At 44.2% G+C, this 23,352-nt stretch overlaps 1 protein-coding gene across 5 annotated transcripts in view; it reads right to left on the bottom strand.

Annotated features, from left to right (window-relative positions):
- Positions 1-337: 337 nt before the first annotated feature.
- The window catches only part of PRPSAP2 (phosphoribosyl pyrophosphate synthetase associated protein 2), a 57,331-nt gene continuing 34,316 nt past the window's right edge, over positions 338-23,352 (bottom strand). For 4 of the 5 annotated variants that reach the window (XM_023745076.1, XM_023745077.1, XM_006103856.3 and 1 more), the window contains 4 exons: positions 17,731-17,879; positions 9,456-9,526; positions 7,181-7,327; positions 338-1,070 (listed from right to left, as the gene is read on the bottom strand). In XM_023745076.1, coding sequence (XP_023600844.1) covers positions 912-1,070; positions 7,181-7,327; positions 9,456-9,526; positions 17,731-17,879 — 526 coding nt within the window. In that variant the 3' untranslated portion in view covers positions 338-911. Of the gene's footprint in view, positions 1,429-7,180; positions 7,328-9,455; positions 9,527-17,730; positions 17,880-23,352 lie in introns of all 5 variants that reach the window. The other variant, XM_023745078.1, reaches the window with a different exon arrangement.

Genomic DNA, 23,352 nt, shown 5'->3' with positions numbered 1-23,352 from the left:
AGCCTGATGAAGTCTAAGGCCCAAGTTTCGAGTTCTAAACGGTGACGGGCTTGGCACTGACAAGAATCACATCCCCTGCCCTGCAACCCCCTCCAGCATCTCATCCCCAAGGCATGCAGTGCCACATTCTGTTCGGAGAATGGCTATGCTGTCAAACAAGGAGCGAGGTCCCTCCACACCCACCCACCAGCCTGGGGATGAGTCCCTCTCCTGCCAGTCAAATGACTGCATGTAGGAACGTGCGGGGTTTGGTACATCCCTATGAGGCTACCGAGTCATCCCACAGGTTGCAGCAGAGAAAACTTAATGTGGCGAACATTTCAACATCCACAACATGTATATTCAGCTTTCATTTTATTTTAGTTATAAAACAATTGCCAAAACATAAAGGGTAAAAAATCACACACAAACACAGTAAGTTTTTATTCCTTCTTTTGTTGCAGAAAATAAATAATGGTCACGTATTCCATATGCTTATCTATAAAAGCATTTCTAAAAATGTCATTCCTGGACTCAACAGCATAGGTTTTTTGGCTTTTCAATTGCAGGTATCATACAGTAAGTAGACCATTTTATTTTATTAAATTTTTTAAGCACTTGGGCTCTAACAATTTTGGAAAAAAGGCTGTGGGCTTAAAAATCTTCTTCCAAGTTATATTTTATATAGTTAAACTAAAAACAACAAGGTCTTATTTTATTTAAGAGGATACAGTTTTTCTTTTATAAAAATTGCCCAAAAGACTCACAAACACCCAAATCGACAAAAAAAGTTGGTCTATCTTCATAGTAATTAACAAGAAAGGGACAAAACACAAATGGCCCCTGGGAAATACATCAAGTCTGGCCTGATATCTCACAGCACATTCTCACGTTCCAGTTTGCCCCTGGGAGTTATAAGGAAAGAAAGCTCTTCAGTCATCTAAGCCTATGTTCCTGAAAAGGTAGGACATGGACTCCCCGTTGTGAATCCGGCGGATGGCTTCTGAAAGGATCATGCTGATGTCCACAGTTTTGATTTTGGGGCACTGGAGCTTCTGGATTTCGTGTGGAATTGTATTGGTAACCACCACCTTGGAAGCAAGAGAAAAAAACCAAGAGCAGCATAAAACCAAGTAGCTTCCTGGTGCAACCTGGAAATCTGATCTAGTCTCAAATCTCTGAAGAGGACAGTGGGTCTACTATACCTTCATCAACGTTTCAGTCCACATTTCTTAGCCTAAGACCTGCTAAGCTTACACCCACTAGTACAGCTACAGGCTAAAAGACAGATAATGAAAGTATTCACAAGGGCGCGGAGAAACTGGAGCCCCTACATCACTGTAGGGATGGAAAAGGGTTCAGCCGCGTTGGAAAACAGTCTGGCAGGTCTTTAAGAGTTTAAACATAGAGTCACCATATGTCCCAGCAATTCTACTCCTAGGTATAAACCTAAGAGAAATGAAAATACACATTTATACAAAAGCTTATACACAAATATCCTACCAGCATTATTCACAATAGTCAGAAAAATGCAACAACACAAATTCCCATGAATGAAGAGATAAAAATGTGTTTTTTCCATACAATTCAGCAAAAAACAATGAAGTACCGACACACATGCTACTACATAGATGATACCATGCTGAGTGAAAGGAGCCAGACATTGCAGGACTGCACTGGTGTATAAGGTCAGGATTAGGGAATCTATAGACACAAAGGAGAGTAAGTGCAGCAGCTGCCTGGGGCTGGGTGGATGGAGATGAAATGGAAGGTGACTGCTAATGCGTATGAGGTTTCCTTCTAGGCGCAGGGAAATGTTCTAAAATTGATGACGGCGACGTACAATTCTGTGAATGTAGTAAAAACACTGAATCATATATATTTTAAGTGGGTGAATTGTATAGTATGTGAATTACATCTCAATAAAGCTGTTATTTTAAAAAGTTAAGATTTTATAAAAATGAAAAAAAGAGAAAACAAGCACTTTTCAATAGCTACAAGTGAAAAAAAAACTTAAACAAACACATGATGGGAATAATTTTTATTACTTATACATTCCCTACTTTCAAAATAAGGCTCAAGACAGTTTACACTGCCCTAGCTGGTGTGGCTCTGTGGATAGAACATCGGCCTGCAGACCAAAGGGTTCCAGGTTCAATTCTGGTCAAGGGCATGTACCTTGGTTACAGGCTCCGACCTGGCCCACACCCTGGTCGGGGCGCGTGCAGGAAGCAACCAATCGATGTGTTTTTCTCACATCGATGTTTTTCTCTGCCTTTCCCTCTCTCTACCACTCTCCCTAAAAATCAATGGAAAAATATCCTTGGGTGAGAATTCACACACACGCACGCACGACAATTTACACTAAAGAAGCACATACAGACCCAACCGGTGTTGCTCAGTGGATGAGCACTGACCTATGAACCAAGAGGTCATGGTTGGATTCCTGGTTAGGTCAGGGAACGTGCCCAGGTTGCAGGCTTGATCCCCAGTGGGGGGCATGGGAGGCATGCAGGAGGCAGCTGATCAATAATTTTCTCTCAACACTGATGTTTCTTTCTCTTTCCCTCTCCTTTCCTCTCTAAAATCAATGAAAATATATTTAAAAAAATAAAAGAACCAAGATGACAGTGTAGGTAAACGGTGGTACTCACTGCCTCCCACAACCACATCGAAATTACAACTAAAATACAGAACAATCACCATTCAGAATTGCCTGAAATCTCGATGAATGGAAGTGCTACAACTAGAGAAGGAAAGAAGAAGGCACATTGAGACTGGTAGGAGGGGGCGGAGGTGCAGACCGGCTGAACTTCCATGGTCCCGCCTCTTCCAAGCTCCAACGTCGGGGGACTCAGACACATGTGGAAAGGAACTGGACTGACATCGGGTCAGGAACTTGGGGACTGCTTTCTTCCAGACGGGGGTGCTTGCAGGGGTCACCCCTGCCACCCCACCCCCACCCCGTCACAGAGCTGACTGGCAGCCATCTCTGAGTCTCCATGAGCCTGCAGCACACTGTTTGCTCCACCTGATGACTCCCTGAGACCCTGCCCCATCCAATTTGCAGCCCCACCCAAGCTGTTTGCAGCAGCTTTTCCATATGAATGGCCTGTCCTGGCTCAGGTTTCCGACTGCTAAAATCTCCCAAACAGGCTATAGCTGGTGTCAGCGTGCCCCAAACCTATCAATAAAAGGCCTAAGACCTGGCACTAGCACCAGCCTGCCTTGCTTCCCAGCTGGGCCTTGCCTGGGCACTTCAAAGCCCAATACAAATAGCAAATAGCAGCCAGGTGGCCCCAGGCAGTGGCTGACTTTGCACCTCTGTGGAGGCCCCAAAGCTAGTGCACCTGGTGGACAATAACAAATCCACAACTCCACACACCCACAAGCAACACACTCAAGGGGCAGACTCAGTGAGCATCAAAGCCCCACTGAAGCAAGTCCTGCTCCATTGGGGTGTCTCCTGCACAGCAGCTCTCCCACTGTAGTCACAGCTGGTCCTCACAGCCAATTGGCCTGGAGGTCAACCCCTCCCAGTGATGCCAACAGCAATCAAGGCTCAACTACAAGAAGACTGTGCACACAGCCCACACAGGGGCACACCTAGAGTGTCCAGCTCAGGTGACTGGGGAGGCTGAGCCACTGGGCCCTACAGGACACCTACCACACAAGGCCACTCTACCAATTCCAGGAGATAAAGCAGCTCTACCCAATACATAGAAACAAACACAGGGAAGCAGCCAAAATGTGGAGACAAAGAAACGTGTCACAAATGAAAGAAATGGAAGCAAGCAAACTACTGAATACAGAGTTCAAAACCACAGTTATAAGGTTACTCAAGGATCTTTATGAGACTTTCAAGGATCTTAGTGAGAATGTTAAAGACATGAAAAAGGACCAGTCAGAAATTAAGCATACACTAACTGAAATAAAGAATCATTTACAGGGATTCAACAGTAGAGCAGAGGATTCCAAGAATCCAATCAACAATTTGAAATATGAGGAAGCAAAAAACACCCAACCAGAAGAGCAAAAAGAAAAAATAATCCAAAAATATGAAGACAGTGTAAGGAGACTGGAGCAACTTCAAGTGTACCAACATTAATATTATGGGAGTCCAGAAGGAGAAGAGAGAGCAAGATATTGAAAACCTATTTGAGAGAAAACTTCCCCTACCAGGAGAAATACTTACATGTCCAGGAAGTAGAGAGAGTCCCAAACAAGAGAAACCCAAAGAGGCCCACACCAAGACACATCATAATTAAAATGCAAAGGGCTAAAGACAAAGTAAGAATCTTAAAAGCAGCAAGAGAAAAGCTGTTACCTACAAGGGAGTGCCCATATGACTGTCAGCTGATTCCTCAACAGAAACTTTGCAGGCCTAAGGGAGTGGCAAGAAATATTCAAAGTGATGAACAGCAAGGACCTACAACCAGGATTACTCTACCCAGCAAAGCTCTCATTTAGATTGAAGGTCAGATAAAGAGGTTCCCAGACAAGAAAAAGCTAAAGGAGTTCATCACCACCAAACCAGTATTACATGAAATGTTGAAAGGTATTCTTTAAGAAAAGGAAGAGGAAGAAGAAAGAAGAAAGAAAAAGAAGAAGAGATAAAAAATATGAATAAAAAATGGCAACACATACATATCTATCAAAAACTGAATCTAAAAATCATGCCCTAGCAGGTTTGGCTCAGTGCACAGAGCCATCAGCTTGCAGACTGAAGTTCAGGTCCTGGGTTTGATTCTAGTCAGGGCACATACCTTGGTTGCAGGTTCTCTGGCCCTGGTCCAGGTTCATGCAGGAGGCAACCAATCGATGTTTCTCACATAGATGTTTTTTTCTGTCTCTCCTTCTCCCTTCCACTCTCTCTAAAAAATCAATATAAAAATATCCTTGGGTGAGGATTAACTAACTAACTAAATAAAAGCTTAAAAAATCAAAATAAATGAACAAGAAATCTAGTGAACAAAATAAACTGGTAAATAAAATAGAATCAGAGGCATGGAAACATGAAACAGACTGATGAATCTCAGAGGGAAGGGGATGGGGGCAAGGGAAGAGATTACCTATGGACACAGACAGTAGGATGGTGAAGGCCTGGGGTGGGACAGGGACCAGGTGGAGAGGGGGCAATGGGGGGAAAGGGAGATATCTGTAATACTCTCAACAATAAATATTCTTAAACATAAATTAATTAAATTTTTAAAAAAGAAGCAAATACAGAAGGCGATGCTACAACAGAGCTGGACAGTCAGACATATGCATTGCCAGCACTGGGGACATGAAAACCAGCCTTAAGTAGTCACTGACTAATCATTTGGCACTTGATCTTGCTGGTAACTAAACAAAAATGGAAACATAAAAGGTTATATAAGTCTCATTATAAGTCTCAAAGGAGGGAAATTCCTCCCCACTGGTATCACAGAATTGACTGCACCACTCACACAGAAGGAAGGCGCAGGGGCCGGGCTGGCAGAGCGCAGCTGGGAGTGCTCTGGTGACCCTGTGGGCTGTTTTTCTCACTAAATTAACCACCCTCAGTGGAAAATGAATTCTCCAACTTTATTCTAACCATTTTTTAAAATAACAGATTTACTGAGATTTACCAACTCCAAGCACTACCTACTGGCTCCTGCTTGGAAAGAAGGTAAATTAGCTTTCTTCCACTTCTCTCAACTCCCACCTAACGTGTCGATCCTGCCATTACTGTTCAAAACTGTATAAACGACAGAGCAGCTACGTTCTGTGTGTAAGTGTAAATGAAAGCCTTTGCTTCCTAACCAGCTCGGCCACTGGTGCCTTGTCCCAACGTGGCTCTGCACATCAGTGAGTGCTGTCAGACGCAAAGGCATCAGGGCGGCCCTCCACTCACGCTCCCAGTCATACTCGCCCGGCCTCGGCTGGTGGCGACGCTTCCCTGGAACCACACTCTGCACTAGGAAGCCGGGCTCCAGGAGCCCCTCTGCACCTTGCTCTGCTTTGCTATTTCTAACAGGCCCCCGTGCAGCACCTGTGAGAGCCGGTCCTAGTGCCATGTGGACAGCCCGGGTGGGGGGACGACGATGCTGCCCTGGGCCAGAAGTCTTCTCACGTTACTTCACATGTGAATTCTGTGTTGTCAGGTTTGCCTCTTTGAACGCCTCTAATGTCATTCTCAGTTCTTCGTCCAGCTAAGCAAGGAGGCTGGATTGATTAGAGACATGCAAGTCTGGCCTTTGGTCTGTACTAAGGCATCTTGAACCCATCAGACAACAGAGAGGCAGGCTCAGGAGATCTCATGTGAAGAGTAAAGATGTGAGACTTGGCCCTAGGAGGTTTGGCTCAGTGGATAGAGCGTCGGCCTGCGGACTAAAGGGTTCTGGGTTCGATTCTGGTCAAGGGCACGTACCTCAGTTGCGGGCTCGATCCCTGGCTCTGGTCAGGGCCCATGCAGGAGGCAACCAATGGATGTATCTCTCTCACATCGATGTTTCTCTCTCTGTTGCTCCCTTCTCTTCCACTCCCTCTATAAATCAATGGGAAAATATCCTCTGGGGAAGATTAACAAAAACAAACGTTTTGAGACTTGGAAAAGTAAAAGTTTAACTAATTTAAGATTCAATAACCAGGAATCTACGGGGACAGCACTTTTACTATTTAAGAGAGAATAAAAATGTGATTTACATGCCAATCCCGTTTCCTGGTGGGCCTCTGGAATAAGGGAGGTGCATAAAGCAGGGCTAGTGCACCCGGGCAGCCTTCCTGCCGCCACACGGGAGCCAGAGGAGGCTGAGGAAGATCGCCTGTGGCTTCCTCTCCTAATCTCACGTCACAGGCAGCTGCACTCGGGAGAGAGGCGGCTTTGGCATCAGGCAAACGAAGGTCTGAACCCAAATGGCTCAGCCTAGAAGCTGCCAGGCCTGCAGTCACCGGCTTTTCTGATGCTCAGTGACTCCTCTCCAGGTGCGGCTGCGAGGAGCTCAGAGAGGGGCAGCACGCAGTGCCAGCAGACTCCTGCTCCACTCCTGAGCTATCAGAACTGTTAACTACCACTATGGGCCAAGGACCGAGGCTATAGTGATGAAACACAAACATAACCTGTGTTTTTAATCCATTCTTAACTACAAAATAGCTCCTTCTTCACCACCCTCTGTAACTACAGCTCAGAAGGAGCCAGAATGGCAGGGCAGGTGTGCCCACACATGCTGGCTGTTACCTCGTCGATGGCAGATTCCTCAATCAGTCGGGGGGCATCGGAAGATAACAAGCCATGCGTCGCCATCACGAAGATCTTATACGCCCCTCTTTCCTTCAGGGTCTCTGCTGCAGCGAGAAAGCTGTCCACGTCATCGATAATGTCATCCTGTCAATTACAGATTGAGCACATGAGCACGCTGGCAACAATGAGTTTCGACAGCCTGGAAAAGAAAGGGTCTAATTTCTGGTAACAAGTTTGCTGTTCCGTTTTAACATGTGCAGCTGCACGCCGCACGCTCCCACTGCACTCCCTCCGGCCTTCAAAGCCACCCTGCAGGCCTGTCACTCACAGCGGCCTTGTCTCTGCCACCTCCATGCTCCCTGGGGCTTCCGGCTCTATACCCCACGTCCAGAACTGTGCCCGCACCATGCAGCTGCTCCATGCTCCATGCTGAATGTTTTTGTTTTTTAAATACATAGTAAAACTGCAAGAAGATACTTTGACTGGGTGGTTCTTCCTCTTTTCTTGCTACTTTTCCTTATTGTCCAAATTTTCTCCACTGCTCTTATGGGAAATACGTGTTTTTTACATGTTTGTATAATGGGGAAAAAAACCCTAATTGTAATTTTTAACAATGTACCCAGTTCAGTGGTGTCTAATATATGGACCAATAATATCTAGGTGAAGGCCTCTGGCCTTGGCGTCTGGGACAGGGCTCCTAAGGCCTGGTAACTTCCTGGGTGATAGGACCACCTCTGTTCTCACGGGGTGACGCTGGGTGGCCCCTGCGTGGGGCTGCTCGCTGGAAAGAACATTCCATGACCGGAAGCCTGGGAGTGTCGCCCCACCCCTCTTCTCAGCCAGGGGAGAGGGGCTGGAAATGGAGCGAATGCCGGCCTTGCCTCCACGAGGAAGCTCCTGAAATCCCAGGAGTAGGGGCTGCAGAGAGCTCCCAGGACCAGGAACCAGGAGGGTGACACACCCGACTCCACGGGGACAGAAGCTCCTGAGCTCGGGCCTCCCAGCCCTCAGCCTCTGTCGCTCTTCACCTGGTCACTCCGTGTCCTCGGTCCTGTCCTTTAATAAAGTGGTCAGTGTGCCCCCTGGGCCTTCGAGCTGCCCCAAATTAGCCCAACCAAGGAGGGGCCATGGGAACCCTCGTTTGTAGCCAAATCGTACAGAAGTTGTGGGTAACCTGTTACTTGTGAACAGCAGCTGAAGGTGGGGGCAGCAGTCCCCTGGGGCTGAGCCCTTAGCCTGTGGGATCTGGCACTATTTCCAGGTAGACAGATTCTGAGCTAAACTGCAGCAGAGAATGACTCGATGTGGGGAACCCTCACTCCGGGGACCAGAAGGGAAGTGTTTTGTGAGCAGTAAAGAGACACAGAGGAGAAACAGGAAAAAAACCTGCGTCTTTCCTGTTATACCCAGGCTACCAGCTATTTCAAGCCCATGAGGGTATCAAGCATTGTCCAGGATTGATTAAATATTCCTGTATTTTATATACAGAGTGGGGCAAAAATAGGTTGATAGTTGTGAGTATGCGAAACAGAGTTTATTCTTGTATTAGTATTTATTAATAATTGTATTCTTTCCCCTATGAACAACTATAAACCTACTTTGCCCACCTTGTGTGTATGGATATATATACAACTCTTTTAAAATATATATGGACTAGAGGCCCGGTGCACAAAAATTTGTGCACTCGGGAGGGTCCCTCAGCCCAGCCTGTGCCCTCTCGCAGTCTGCAAACAGCTGAGGAGGCACAGCTGAGGAGGCGGGAGAGGCTCCCACCACCACCGCTGCACTGGCAGCCGGCAGCCTGGCAGTGACCAGCTCTGGTGGAAAGAGAGGAGAGAGGACAGGGAAAGCCCTGGGCGCTCAAGGGAACACGCCAGTGTTCTTGCTCCAAGCTGAGCAGTGAGTACCCATGTGCTCAGTTTATTATTTAAACTATAATATAGGTATTATGTATTCTTCTGTGCACTGGCTTTGTGCAGTGAGAGAGGATGTGTGTCTTAAATAGTTATAATCAATTTTGTATCCTATTTTGATCACAAAACAATTTTTCATGTTATGATAAACAGCTATTTAGTTAACAAAGTAATTAGCAATTAATAAACTAATGGTAACAATTTTCTGTTTTTGGACCAACATAAACATTTAGTGCAAGGCACCAACTCAAATGAATGAGACTTACCTGGACATACCACTAACCCCACACAATTAACAAATAAGTTAACAAAGTAACAATGGTAAATAAAACAATTAATAATAAAAGAAGTTTACATACCACAATAATGGCGATCCTTCCTCCCACATCACCAACAACTGTGATTGGGGGCTTTTCTTTAGGAATCAGCACTGGTCAGAATAAAACACATGCACAAAAGTTTCTATATTAAAAAGCCAAAGCCTTTAAAAAGTCAGTGTCTCATGATAAAAAGATCCAAGAAACTAGAAATAGAGGGAACTTCCTCACTGAAAAGAGTAACCATGAAAAACTCAGCGCTAACTTCATATAGTTAGTCAAAGACTAAAAACTTTCCCCTAAGATCAGGAATAGGACAAGGATGCCCACTTTCCCCATTGCTAGTCAACACTAGACTGGCTGTGCTAGTTAGGGCAATTCTACAAGAAAAGAAAAAAAAATCACCCTGATGGATAGGAAGAAGTAGTTATCTCTATATCTATTAGCAGATGACATGATCCTACATATCTATATAACAAAAGCCTAAGTGACCGTTATGGCAGAACGACCAGAACAACCGATCGCTATGAGGCGCACTGACCACCAGGGGGCAGGTGCTCAATGCAGGAGCTGCCCCCTGGTGGTCAGTGCGCTCCCACAGGGGGAGCACCACTCAGACAGAAGCCAGGCTGACGGGTGACGAGCACAGCAGCGGTGGCGGGCAGTAAGGAGCAAGGGGTCCCGGACTGCGAGAGCCCCGGACTACAAGAGGGCACAGGCCGGGCTGAGGGACCCTGCCCCACCCAGTTCACAAATTTCATGTACCAGGCCTCTAGTAGAAAATAACAAAGAATCTACAAAAAAACTACTAAATACACAAATTCACTAAAGTTGTATGTAAGATACAAGATCAACACACAAAATTCAATTGTTTATACACACTAGTAATGAACAATCTGAAATGGAAATTAAAAAACCAACTCCATTTAAAAAGTAACAAAGAGAATAAAATACCAAGGAATGAATTGAACGAAGGAGGTGAAAGACTTGTACACTGAAAACTATAAAACACCGTTAAAAGAAATTAAAGAAAACACACGGAAAGCAATTCATGTTTATAGGTCAGAACACTTAGGATTAAGACGACAATGCTTCTTCCCAAAGGGGTCTGGAGAGTGAATGCAACCTTATCGAACCCCAACTGCTGCTTCTGCAGAAATAAACTGAAAATAAAATTCATCTGGAAACATAAGACCCCAAATAGCCAAAATCCTTTAAAAAATGGAAGAATAAAGGTAGAAGACTCACACTTTCCTATTTTTAAACCTATTACAAAACTTTTATTATTTTATTTTTCAATTACAGTTGATATTAAGCTTTATTAATCAACAATGTAGGTAATGGCATAAAGATAGACATATAGATCAATGCAACAGAACTGAGTCTAGAAGTAAACCCAAACACCTATGGCCAATGGGTTTCCCCCAACTTTATGAGATATAACTGGCATCTAACACTGTGAGAGCTTAAGGTGTACAACCTCATGTTTTGATACACATATACACTGAGTGGCCAGATTATTATGACCACCTGACGTTTGTAGGCAAATTAGCTATAATTTCACGCTGAAGTTTCTAGAGGGCCAGACCATTATAAATAGGGAAGCAGGTTGTTTACCACGACAGTAGAAGTGACTCTTTTCTGAAGATATGGGTAAACAACACGATTTAACAGCCTTTGAACGTGGGATGATTGTTGGTGCTCGTAGCCATGGAGCGAGTATCAGCAAAACAGCCTAAGGCCTGTTCGAACACCTTTGCTGTCTGCAGTTACCAAGATAAAACGTCTCCAATTCGCACAGGAACACAAGGATTGGACAGTCGAGCATTGGAAAAAAGTCATGTGGTCCGATGAATCACGTTTCCAGTTGCATCATGCAGATGGCAGAGTGAGAATTTGGCAGAAACATCATGAAAGCATGCACCCGACATGCATGAGTACAACCCTTCAAGCTGGTGGGGGCAGTGTTATGGTTTGGGGCATGTTTTCCTGGCATGATTTGGGCCCTTTAATTCGTGTGGAACAACGTCTGAATAGCACAACATGCCTAAGTATTGTTGCTGATTAAGTTCATCCTATCATGTTGATGGCGTATCCCAACGGAGATGGCTTCTTCCAACAAGACAATGCACCATGCCACGGTGCTCATATTGTACAGGAATGGTTTCAAGAACATGCAGGAGACTTTACCTTGCTTAGGTGGCCCCCACAATCACCAGATCTCAATCCAATTGAGCATTTGTGGGACGAAGTTAAAAGAGCCATCAGGCAGCTGGTTCCACAACCATCAAATCTCACAGAACTGGACAGTGCTATTCATCAGGCATGGTGTCAGATTCCTCACATCACCTTTCAACATCTCGTGGACTCAATGCCAAGAAGAATCGCTGCAGTATTGAAGGCAAAAGGTGGCCCAACGAAGTACTGATGGGGTGGTCATAATAATCGGCCACTCGGTGTATATTACAAAATGATTCCCACAAAAAGATTAGTCAACACATCCATCACCTCTCATGATTACAATTTGTGTGTGTGTGTTGTGAACACTTCAAATCTACTCTCTCAGCAACTTTTACGTATATAATACAATACTATTAACAACTATAGTCACCATGACGTACATTAGATCTCCAGAACTTACACATTTTCTAACTGGAAGTTTGTACCCTCTGACCAACATTTCCCCATTTCCTCCATTCCCCAGCCCTGGCCACTACCATTCTACTTTGTTTCCATGAGTTTGTTGTTGTGTGTGTTTTTAAGATTCCACATATAAGTGAGATCATACATTATTTGTCTTTCTCTGACTTATTTCACTTAGGATAATACACTCAAGGTCCTTTCATGTGGTCACAAATGGCAGGATTTCCTTCTTTTTTATGGCTGAATAATATACACATTTTCTTTACCCATTCATCCACCAATAGACACTTAGAACTGATTTTTCACAAGGGTGTCAGGAACATTCAGTGGGGAAAGAAAAGTCTTTTCAATAAATGGTGCTTGAAAAATTGAAGCTGGACCCCTATCTCACACCATACACAAAAATCAACGCAAAGACCTAAAAATAAGAGCTAAAACTGTCAAACTCTAAGTAGAAAACCTGAGAGTAAATCATCATGACCTTGAATTTGGCAATGGATTCTTAAGCTATGACATCAAAAGATAAGCAACAAATATAAAAATAAGTAAATTGAACTAAGTAAATTAAAGCCTTTTGTGCATCAAAGGACACTATCAAGAAAGTAAAGACAACCTACAGAATGAGAGAAAATATTCGCATATCATGTCTGATAAGAGTCTATTGTCCGGAATATATAAAGAACTCTTCCTATATAATAAAGAGCTAATATGTAAATTAGACCGAACAGCAGAACAACCTTCCGGACAAAGCCGGGGCTGCGAGGGCCGAGCCCCTTGAATGAATTTCATGCATTGGGCAAAGGATTTGAATAAACATTTCTCCAAAAAAGACAAACAAATGGACAACAAACACATGGAAAGACAGACACTCAACATCACTAGCCATTAGGGAAATGCATATCAAAACTACAACGAAGTACCCCGTCAAGCCCACTTGCACTCTAGGTAACTGAGAGTACCCTTCAGGAAGAGCTGTTTATATAAAGCTCTATGGTTCTCATTTCCCCTTCCTTTAACATCCTTTCCCTTCTATAAATGCCCTCCATGTCAGCACGCAGGCCAGAGTGCACCTGGCTTTCTATATCTGCATGCACTAGGTTGCAAATCTTCCTTTTTCCTGAATAAATCCTTTTTGATGAATTGATATTATTTTTCAGTTAACAATGACTATAATAACAAAATCAGAAAATAAGTGTTAATAAGGATATGGAGAAAGTGGAACGTTTGCACATTGCTGGTAGGAATGTAAAATAGTATAGCTGCTATGAAAAACAGTTTGGTGTTTCCTCAAAAAATTAAACATACAATTATCATAGGAACCAGCAATTCTAATCCTAGGTATAGACCCTGGAGAAATGAAATTATATGTTTACAAGAAACCTGTACATGAATGCACATAGCAGCATTATAGTCAAAGTTAGACACAGTCCAATATCCATCAATGAATGAATGGATAAGCAAACTGTGGCATATCCATACAACGGAATGTTATTCAGCCTTCAAAAGGTATATGCATCTTCGGATGAACTTTGGAGACATGCTAAGCGAAAGAAACCGAATGCAAAGGCCACACTGTATAATTCCACTTCGATGGAATGTCCAGAACAGGCGCATCCACAGGGACAGGGGCAGAGTGAACTCCCTGGGGCACATGGGTGTGATTACTTAATGCAGCGGTTCTCAACCTGTGGGTCGCGACCCCTTTGGCAATTGAACGACCCTTTCACAGTGGTCGCCTAAGACCATCCTGCATATCAGATATTTACATTACGATTCATAACAGTAGCAACATTAGTTATGAAGTAGCAACGAAAATAATTTTATGGTTGGGTCACAACATGAGGAAATGTATTTAAAGGGCCAGAAGGTTGAGAACCACTGACTTAATGGGTAGGAGTGTTCTTCTGGGTGATGAAAAGTTTGAAACTAGAAAGAAATGGCAACACTCTGTACTAAATGCCAGTGAACTGTGTATTTCTCAATGGTTAATTATGTTAAGTGACTTTTACTCCAATTTTTACAAGAAGGTCAATGTCACTAAAGAAAAAAGTAGGACTGCTTTAGATTAGTGCTTCTCAGTCTCATCACCACTGACACTCCAGGACAGATAACTGGCGCGGGAGCTGTCCTGTGTGCTGGAGGATGTTTTAGCAGCATCCCTGGCCTCTATTCACAGGACGCAAGTAGTGACCCCCTCAATCGTGACAATGGAAAAAATGTCTCCAGACATTTCTGTCTTCTAGGGACAAAATCCATACCACCCCCTCCCCCAGTTAAGAACCACTGCTCTAGATTAAAAGAGATTAAAGACAAGTGACAATGAAATGCAATATGTGAACCTAGGTTGGTATGGAGAGAGAGGGGACAGAAATGTAAAGCTAAACAAAGCAAGATAAATTCCAAAACTGAAGTAATTTTTTTACATTCCCAGCACTCTTTCTCTCAGGGATTTGACCCCAATACTGGTGAAAGAGTATAATGTTATATAATCCTTTAGAAAGTGATTCATCAATCTCACTTTTAGAAACTTATGAAACTAGAAGCCCAGTGCACAAATTCGTGCACTGGTGAGGTCCCTCAGCCTGGCCTGCACCCTCTCGCAATCTGGGACCCGGCAGCCCAACATCCCCCAAGGGATATAGTAGTGCGTGAAGCAGGAGGCAGCCAGTCACTTTGGCTTTTAGATAGATAGATGATTGATAGATAGATAGATAGATAGATAGATAGATAATAGATAGGTAGATAGATAAGCCAAAGTATGAAAAAAGGTTATTTTTGCTACATAAGTTAACTGCAATATTATATTGGCAAAGACCAGGAAAAAACATACATACCCAGTTATACCCCACTTCAGCAGTCTAAGCCACACCCATAAGATTGACCTACGAACCAGGAGGCCAAAGTTATATTCCTGGTGGGCACATGCCGGGTTGTGAGCTCAATAAGCCACATTACAAAAGCACAAAGAAGCAGGTGAAATTAATTTTCGCCATATATTTTATTTAATCCAATGTATCAAAAGTATCATTTTAACTTGCAATCAATAAAAAATTGATGAATGGGATCTTTCATGTTATGGCTTTCACATCAAGAGTGGGCCCAGCACCGCCTGCGAGATCAAAGCCCTCCCACCATGAACTTGCCTTAGCTTCATGGTCTCCCAAATCCGGCCTGCCTATTTCTTGCCTCTCTTCCGGGCAATTTACCCCAATATGGGTGCAGGCCTGGACTAAGAAGACACCCACCCCTCAACTACTGCCTCCAGCCTGAGAGCCTGCACAGCTGTTTATAAGTATATTCAATGGCATCCAAAATCCTCACCGGTCTGCTCCAGCGGAGTCCTGCTACCGTCTCCCTCGCTCTTCCCTCTAAGGACCTTTGGTAATGAGAGTGCTGCACTTCCTGGCCACACCCTGACCAGACACAAACCCAGCCCTTGTCTCCAGAGCCTGCCCTCTTGCCCCCCAGGCTGTCCTGGCACCCCGATTTAGCCCATGCTTCAACACCTTCTCGCTCCACCTCAGCTAACTAAGCCCACAGGCCCAGCTGCAATCTCAGCTCCTTCATGGCTATTCCAGTCCACTCTCCTCCTCTAAGTTTTCTCTACAGATAAAAGCAAACTCCTAGACAAAGCAAGAACCTGAAGGGGTCCAAAATACTCCCCAGTGGCACACAAAGTGTTTCGAGCAGAAGGATTTGAATTTCTAAATCCCTTATCTGCCTAAAAGCAGAACCTCCAAAAGAACTCATTGGTCATACCTCCTTTCCAGGAACAACCAGGCAGACTGACTCAGCACCACACCAACCACCTCTCCCACCCACCTCCTAACCTCTCACTGATCTTTCCAAAAGGTCATTTGTTTTCCCGTTGTGTCCTCCTCATCTTCTTGCCCTATTAAAATGGTATACACCACTGATAAGCCCCAAATTCCAACCTCCTCCTAAAATCTGTCTTTTCTCTAAAAGTTAATTTTACTTCAATAAACATTTATTGATTGCTAACTATATGCCAGGCAATGTGTTATTTGCGAGGAATTCAACATTAAATTCAAAATTATCTTTCCTTCTTAAAGCTTTCAGTCTAGTGGGGACATGCAAACACTGTTTTAAAAAAGATGAGGGACGTGAAACAGAGAGAGGTTAAGGAACTCCCAAAGTCACCTAGCTCACTAGGGCCGGGGCAGGATTTGAACCCAGGATCTCAGGGCCACATTCCTAGCCACAGCAGCTCCACTCTGGTGAGCCCCATTAGCGACAGAAACCCAGATTCCGAATCGCCACATGTCCTGAGTATGTTCACAAGTTTGAGAATTCTTCATGATTTTAAGCAATAATATTCTCACTGACTTGTCACCAGTGTGATAGGAAATAAATCCGTTATTTTATTAAAATAAACATGATTAACCTTATAAAAAAACTGTTTGAAAAAATATTTCAGTTCAGTGTGATAAAGGCTGTAACAGTAACAAGACTACATCCTTGAAAGTGTGGTCTGGCACCTCTAAGCCCTTTCTCCACCTGGACTAATCCTGGGGCTTTGTCCTCAGGCCGCACAGCTGAGTTTCAGCAAGAATTCCAGAACTCATGGGCCCCCCAGGCCTTCCTTCAGCAGGAATTCTGTTAGGTCAGGTCAGCAAGAATTCCCCTACCCTTGGTGCCGCCCTCCTCTCAGTAATTTCCCATCCACTGACCCTATCCCACCCTGCGTCTTGGCTATCAACCCCCATTGTCCTTGCTGGAGTCAGAGGTAAGCCCCATTCTACAGCAAGATGTCTTCTCCCACAATGCAACATTTCCTAAGTAAAATCTGTTTTTACCACCTTAAAAAAAAATCTGTCTTTTCTCTTACTAAGACAGATTCAGGCCCCTAAGTACTGAATGTAAAGAGGGTAAAAGAAAAGTTTTCCTTCTTCAACAGACTGGAAGGCAGTATTTTTTTTAAAAATATATTTTATTGATTTTTTGCAGAGAGGAAGGGAGAGGGATAGAGAGCTAGAAACATCGATGAGAGAGAAGCATCGATCAGCTGCCTCCTGCATGCCCCACACTGGGGATGTGCCCGCTACCAAGGTACATGCCCTTGACCAGAATCGAACCTGGGACCCTTGAGTCCGCAGGCCGACGCTCTATCCGCTGAGCCAAACCGGTCAGGGCAAAAGGCAGTATTTTTTTTTTTTAAGATGTTATTAAAGCATGAGGTAAATTTCTTAAAAATAAAAACCAATTCACACATCAATCTTACCACCATCATAATGATTTCCATCCTTCATAGTTCTTCCTGGTCTTTGCACAAAGATGGGTATACACTCTCGTATTCTGCCTTATTCACATACATCCCATAGATTCTCTCTTATCTCCACATGGTCTTAATTATCTCAAAGAGCTGCATAATCAGCCTGGGCTGGTGTGTTCAGTGGTTAGTGTCAACCCGCACAGGGAAGGGTTGTGGGCTCAATCCCTGGCCCTGGTCTGGTTGCATGCAGAAGGCAACCAATTGATGTGTCCCTCTCACATCGATGTTTCTCTGTCTCTCTCCCCACCTCCCTCCCTCCCTTCCACTCTCTAAAAATCAATGGAAAAAATATTCCCGGGTGAGGATTAATAACAACAACAAAACAACAAGTAAGTCAGCCTTAAAACCAAAGAGGAAAACAAAAAGGGGCAACACACTTACTGGGGATCTCCAGGCTGGGGTGGATGGCAGCCACACTCCTGACCATGGGCGGGGAATGCCGTCCATCCACCAAGTCGGACTCGGCGTCCTGAGCTTCTCCGTGAATCACCGCGATGCCCAGCCGCAGGCGCTCAGCAAAAGACTGTGCCCTGAGGCAGAGCATGAGACAATTAGAAAACATCTCAGCACCTGTCTTCTGTTAACATCAATGGAAGAAACATTAAAAGAACATAAATAAAATGTAGTTTCCCAAAGAATTAATGAAAAAGATGATATCATTCTGTCAAATGCTCTTTGAGTCTACTGAGATAATAAAATAATCACAGAGTCTTAGACTCCAGGACAAACACGTCCCTCTGGCAATGGGCATCAATAAGTGCAGAGCGAGGCCCTGATCTGCATTCAGCCCATTGAGTGAGCTGCATAAGGTAAGTAACTTCCTCTAAACCTATTTCCTCCCTTGTAGCTGCTAATTCTCTATAGTGAGTACAAACCACATGAAACAAAGTGCATTAAAAACTCAAAGTACTGCCCTGACAGGTTTGGCTCGGTGGATAGAGCATCGGCTGAGGACTCAGGGGTCCCAGGTTCGGTTCCAGTCCAGGGCATGTGCCTTGGTTGCGGACACATGCCCAGTGGGGAGTGTGCGGGAGGCAGCTGATCGATGTTTCTCTCTCATCGATGTTTCTGACTCTCTATCCCTCTCCCTTCCACTCTGTAAAAAATCAATAAAATATATTTTAAAACAAACAAACAAACAAAAAACAAAACCTCAAAGTACTGCCCAGTCGGCATGACTCAGCGTCGACCTATGAGCCAGGAGGTCACAGTTCGATTCCCAGTCAGGATACATGCCTGGGTTGTGGGCTCCATCCCCAGTCGGGGGCGTGCAGGAGGCAGCTGATCAATGATTCTCTCTCGTCATTGATGTTTCTATCTCTCTCCCTCTCCTTTAATCTCTGAAATCAATAAAAATATATATATTTTTTAAAACTCAAAGTATTAAGCATCAATTTTTAAGTTTTATTAAGTGTAATTGATATACAATTAACTGTACATATTTAAACTATATAATTTCACTAGGGGCCCAGTGCACAAAAATTTGTGCACTCGGGGGGGGGGGGGGAAGAGGGGGTCCCTCAGCCCGGCCTGTGCCCTCTCGCAGTCTGGGACCCCTCAGGAGATAACGACCTGCTGGCTTAGGCCTGCTCCCCGGTGGCAGAGGGCAGGCCCAATCCCTAGGTGCAGCCCCTGGTGGGGCTCAGAGCAGGGCCGATTGGGGAGTTGGGGCGCCGCCCCGTCATGCACAGAGCAGGGCGGATCGGGAGGTTGCGATGCCACCCCTAGTCACGCTCAGGGTAGGGCCGATTGGGGGGTTGGGGCACCGCCCCCTGTCACACACAGAGCAGGGCCGATCAGGGGGTTGGGGCGCCGCACCCTGTCACACTCAGGGCAGGGCCGATGGGGAGGTTATGGCTCTACCCCGTCACACACAGAGCAGGGCCCGTGGGGGGGAGGGGGGTTGTGGTCCCGCCCCTTGGTCGCTGCCCCCTGTCACGCTGATCCCGGTGCCGGGAGGCCTTGCGGCTCCGCTGATCCCGGTGCTGGGAGGCATATTACCCTTTTACTATATAGGATAGAGGCCTGGTGCACGGGTGGGGGCCGGTTGGTTTGCCCTGAAGGGTGTCCTGGATCAGGGTGGGGGTCCTGCTTGGGTGCCTGGCCAGCCTGGGTGAGGGGATGATGGCTGTTTGCCGCTGGTCACACCCCCTTCAGGGTGGGGGTCCCCACTGGGGTGCCTGGCCAGTCTGGGTGAGGGGCTGAGGGCCGTTTTCAGGCTGGCGGGTGACTGAAGCTCCCAACCTGTCCTTTTTTCCTTTTTTTTTTATTCTGGGCCAGCTTTAGCTCTGAGGCTCGGCTCCAGCTATGAGACCTCTGCTGCTGAAAGCAGGTTTCTGGCCTTTGTTTACCTTCTGTATTTGAAACAATGTTGCGGTCCTGCTGGCTGAAGCCCGGGGTTTTGTTTAGCTTCTATATTTGTTACAATGTTGCTTAGAGTGCAGCTGAGAGGCCGGCAAGGCAGGCGGGGAAGCTTGGCTTCCTCCGTCACTGAAGCAAGCAAGCCTCCCTGTTCGCATCAGCTGCCTGGCTGCCGGCCGCCATCTTGGTTGGCAGTTAATTTGCATATCTCAGTGATTAGCCAATGGGAAGGGTAGCGGCTGTACAGCTAATTACCATGTTTCTCTTTTATTAGATAGGATAAACTCTGATGCATGTAGATATCCATATAAACATTAGCATAACCAAGACAATGAAAGTATTTATCCTGACAAACGTTTCCTTATGCCCTTCTGTAATTTCTCCTTCCAGCACCAGCCACCAGTGATCCGCTTTCTGTCACCGCAGATTTCAGATGTGGAATCAGAGCATGTAGTCCTCTTGTGTCTCACTTCACCCACTCAGCATAACGCTTTGGAGGTCCATTCGCGATACAGTGTGCGTCAGCAGGCCATCCCTTTCATTGCTGAGTAACAGTTCATTGTATAGGTCTCCACAGTTTGTCCGTTTACTTGTTGATGGACTTTTGAGTTGTTTCTAGTTTTGAGCTATTACAAAACTGCTGTGAACATTCATGTATAAATCTTTGTATGGACTCATGCTTTCTTTTCTCTTGGGTAAATACCTAAGAGTAGAATGGCTGGATCATATGGTAGGCATATATTTAACTCTTTAAAAAAAAAAACAGCCCTGGCCAGTGTTGCTCAGTGATCACGTCAGCCCATGCACTGAAGGGTCTTGGGTCAAGGGCATGCACCTTGCCCACAGTAGGCAACCAGTCAATGTGTCTCTCTGTGACTGTCTCTCTCTCTCTCTCTCTCTATCTCTCCCCCCCCCCCCCCTTCCACTCTCTCTGAAAAGAAATGGCAAAAATACCCTCAGGTGAGGATTAACAAAAACAAAAAAGGACCAAAGTGGTTATACCATCTTTCATTCCCATGAGGGTTCCTGTTCCTCCCCATTCTCGCCAGCACTTGGTGTGGTCAGTCATTTTACAATTATCCATTCTAATGGTCTGTAGGGGCACTTCATTGTGGTTTCAATTTGGACTTCCCTCAAGACAAATGGTGTTGACCATTTTTTCATGTGCTTATTTGCCGTCCATGTATATTCTTTGGTAAAGGGGCTGTTTATCTTTTGCTAGTTTTGTAATATGTCCCGAATATAAGTCCCTTATCAGATATATGCTTTACAAATATTTTCTTCCAATCTGGGCCTTCTCCTGTCATTCTCCAAATGTCTTCTGGAGAGCATTCTTAGTTTTGACACACCAAAATTAACAATTTTGTCTATGAAATTGTGCTATTGGTGTTATATTTATGAAATCTTTGCCTAAGCCAAGATCACAAAGATTTTCTTCTGTTTTCCTCTAGAACTTTTACAGTTTTTTTTATTTTTTATTTTTTTTTTACCTTTTGCCTAGTTTTTCTTTCTTTTTTTTTTTTTGTGCTTAAAGTATTACAAAGACTATTACATATGTCTCCTTTCCCCCCCTTGACAATCCCCTGGCCTCCCCTACCCCCCAGTGTCTTATGTCCATTGGTTATGCTTATATGCATGCATACAAGTCCTTCAGTTGATCTCTTACCCCCCCTTTTACAGTTTTAGATTTTACATTTAGGTTTATGATTCATTTTTAGTTAATTTCTGTAAGTTATATGAGGTATCACTCAAGAGTCATTTTATTTTACACATGAACATCCAATTATCCCATCACCATTTGTTCAAGACTTTCTCCACTAACTTGCCTTTGCACATCTGTTGAAAACAGTATTATAGATACATATGGGTCTATTTTACGACTCCCGATTTTGTTCTACTGGTCTATATTTCTATTTTTATTCCAATAGCACATACTCATGATTGCTTTAGCTTTATATGAGTCTTAAATTCAGATAGTGTTAGATCTTCAACTTTGTTCTTTTTCAGATGTTTTGCCTATTTTAGGTTCTTTAAATTTCCATATGAATTTTAGAATCAGCCTGTCACTTGCTACAAAAAAGCCTGCTGAAATTTTGATTGGGGAGGAGGGGGTCTCAATTCTATATTCTCAATTTGAGGAGAAATGACATCTTAACAATATTGAGTCTTTTGACCCATGAACACATCATCCTCCTCCACTCATTTAGGTCTTTAATTTTTCTTAGTAATGTTCTGCATTTTTCAGTGTACAAGTCTTGAACAGCTTAGGTTTACCTGTTTCACTTAATTTGATGCAATTTCCAACCATTCATTGTTAGTATATAGAAATTCAATTGATTTTTGTTTATTGACCTTGTAATCTGCAAACTTGCTAAACTGATTTATTAGTTCTAATTGCACTTTTGTAGGTTTCATCATATTTTTCTACATAAATAATCATGCTACCTGCAAATTAGGACTGTTTTACTTCTTCCTTTTCATACTGGATCTCTCTCTCTTTTTAAACTATCCAGAATCTCCAGCACAGTGCCAAATAGAAGTAGGGAGAAGATATATCATCTCATTCCTGATCTCAGGGGAAAGCTTTCAGTCTCTCACCATTAAGTGTGATGTTAGCTGTGGGTTTGTTTGTTTGTTTGTTTTTTAATATATTTTTATTGATTTCAGAGAGAAGGGAGAGGGAGAGACAGAAACATCAGTGATGAAAAGAATCATTGACCAGCTGCCTCCTACACACCCCCTACTGGGGATTAGCCTGCAACCCAGGCATGTGCCCTTGACTGGAATCAAACCCAGGACCCTTCAGTCTGCAGGCCGATGCTCTATTCATGAGCCAAACTAGCTAGGGCTCCACTGAATTTCAGAGAGGGAGAGGAAGAGAAACATCGATACAAAAGAGACACATCAACTGGTTGCTTCCTGCATGTGGCTCCTGTCGGGGCCTGGGATCAAAACTACAACCCACATACATGACCTTTCCCGGAAATCGAACCTGCCACCCTTTGGTTCAAGGGCGGATGCTCCACACGAGCATACCCACCAGGGCAAGCTATGGGTTTTTCATAGATGGCCCTTATCAGATGAGGAAGTCCCCTTTTATTCTTAGTTTGCATAAAGATTTTACCAGAAATAGAAAGTAATTCTGTCAAATGCTCTTTGAGTCTACTGAGATAATCATGTAGTTATATAAGATATAGCATTTGCATAACTTTAAATTCATCCTTTTAAAAAATTCAAGTAATTTTTAAAGAAATTCTCAGAGAGAAAAAGCAGTCAGACAAATACAAAGCAGAATCTTCACTAGCTCTTGCCCATCCTTATCTCATGGAGACTGGCTGGCACCAGAGACTAGTTCCTCCTTCCTGTTCAAGATTGGCTTTGCATCACGACCTTAGTCACCCTCTAAGGAACTCTTTTCCATACAGGTCTGCCAATTCCTAGGGCAGGGGTGGGCAACCCCAGGCACGCGTGCCAAACATGGCACGCCAGTAACTTTTGCTGGCACTCGAAACCCTCTCTTATAATCTTCCATTTACAATTTTTTTCTTAATATCGACTTTTTTATTTTTCAGATAAATTCAGTGTAGGTGCATCTTAAGATAAATAAATAATTTTACATAACAAGTTATCTTAAAGACCATA

This window comes from Myotis lucifugus, unplaced genomic scaffold (genome assembly GCF_000147115.1).
Source record: "Myotis lucifugus unplaced genomic scaffold, Myoluc2.0 scaffold_513, whole genome shotgun sequence".
Lineage (NCBI taxonomy): Eukaryota > Metazoa > Chordata > Mammalia > Chiroptera > Vespertilionidae > Myotis > Myotis lucifugus.
Note: the sequence above shows the minus strand (reverse complement) of the source record. Positions and strands in the feature narration are given on the sequence as shown.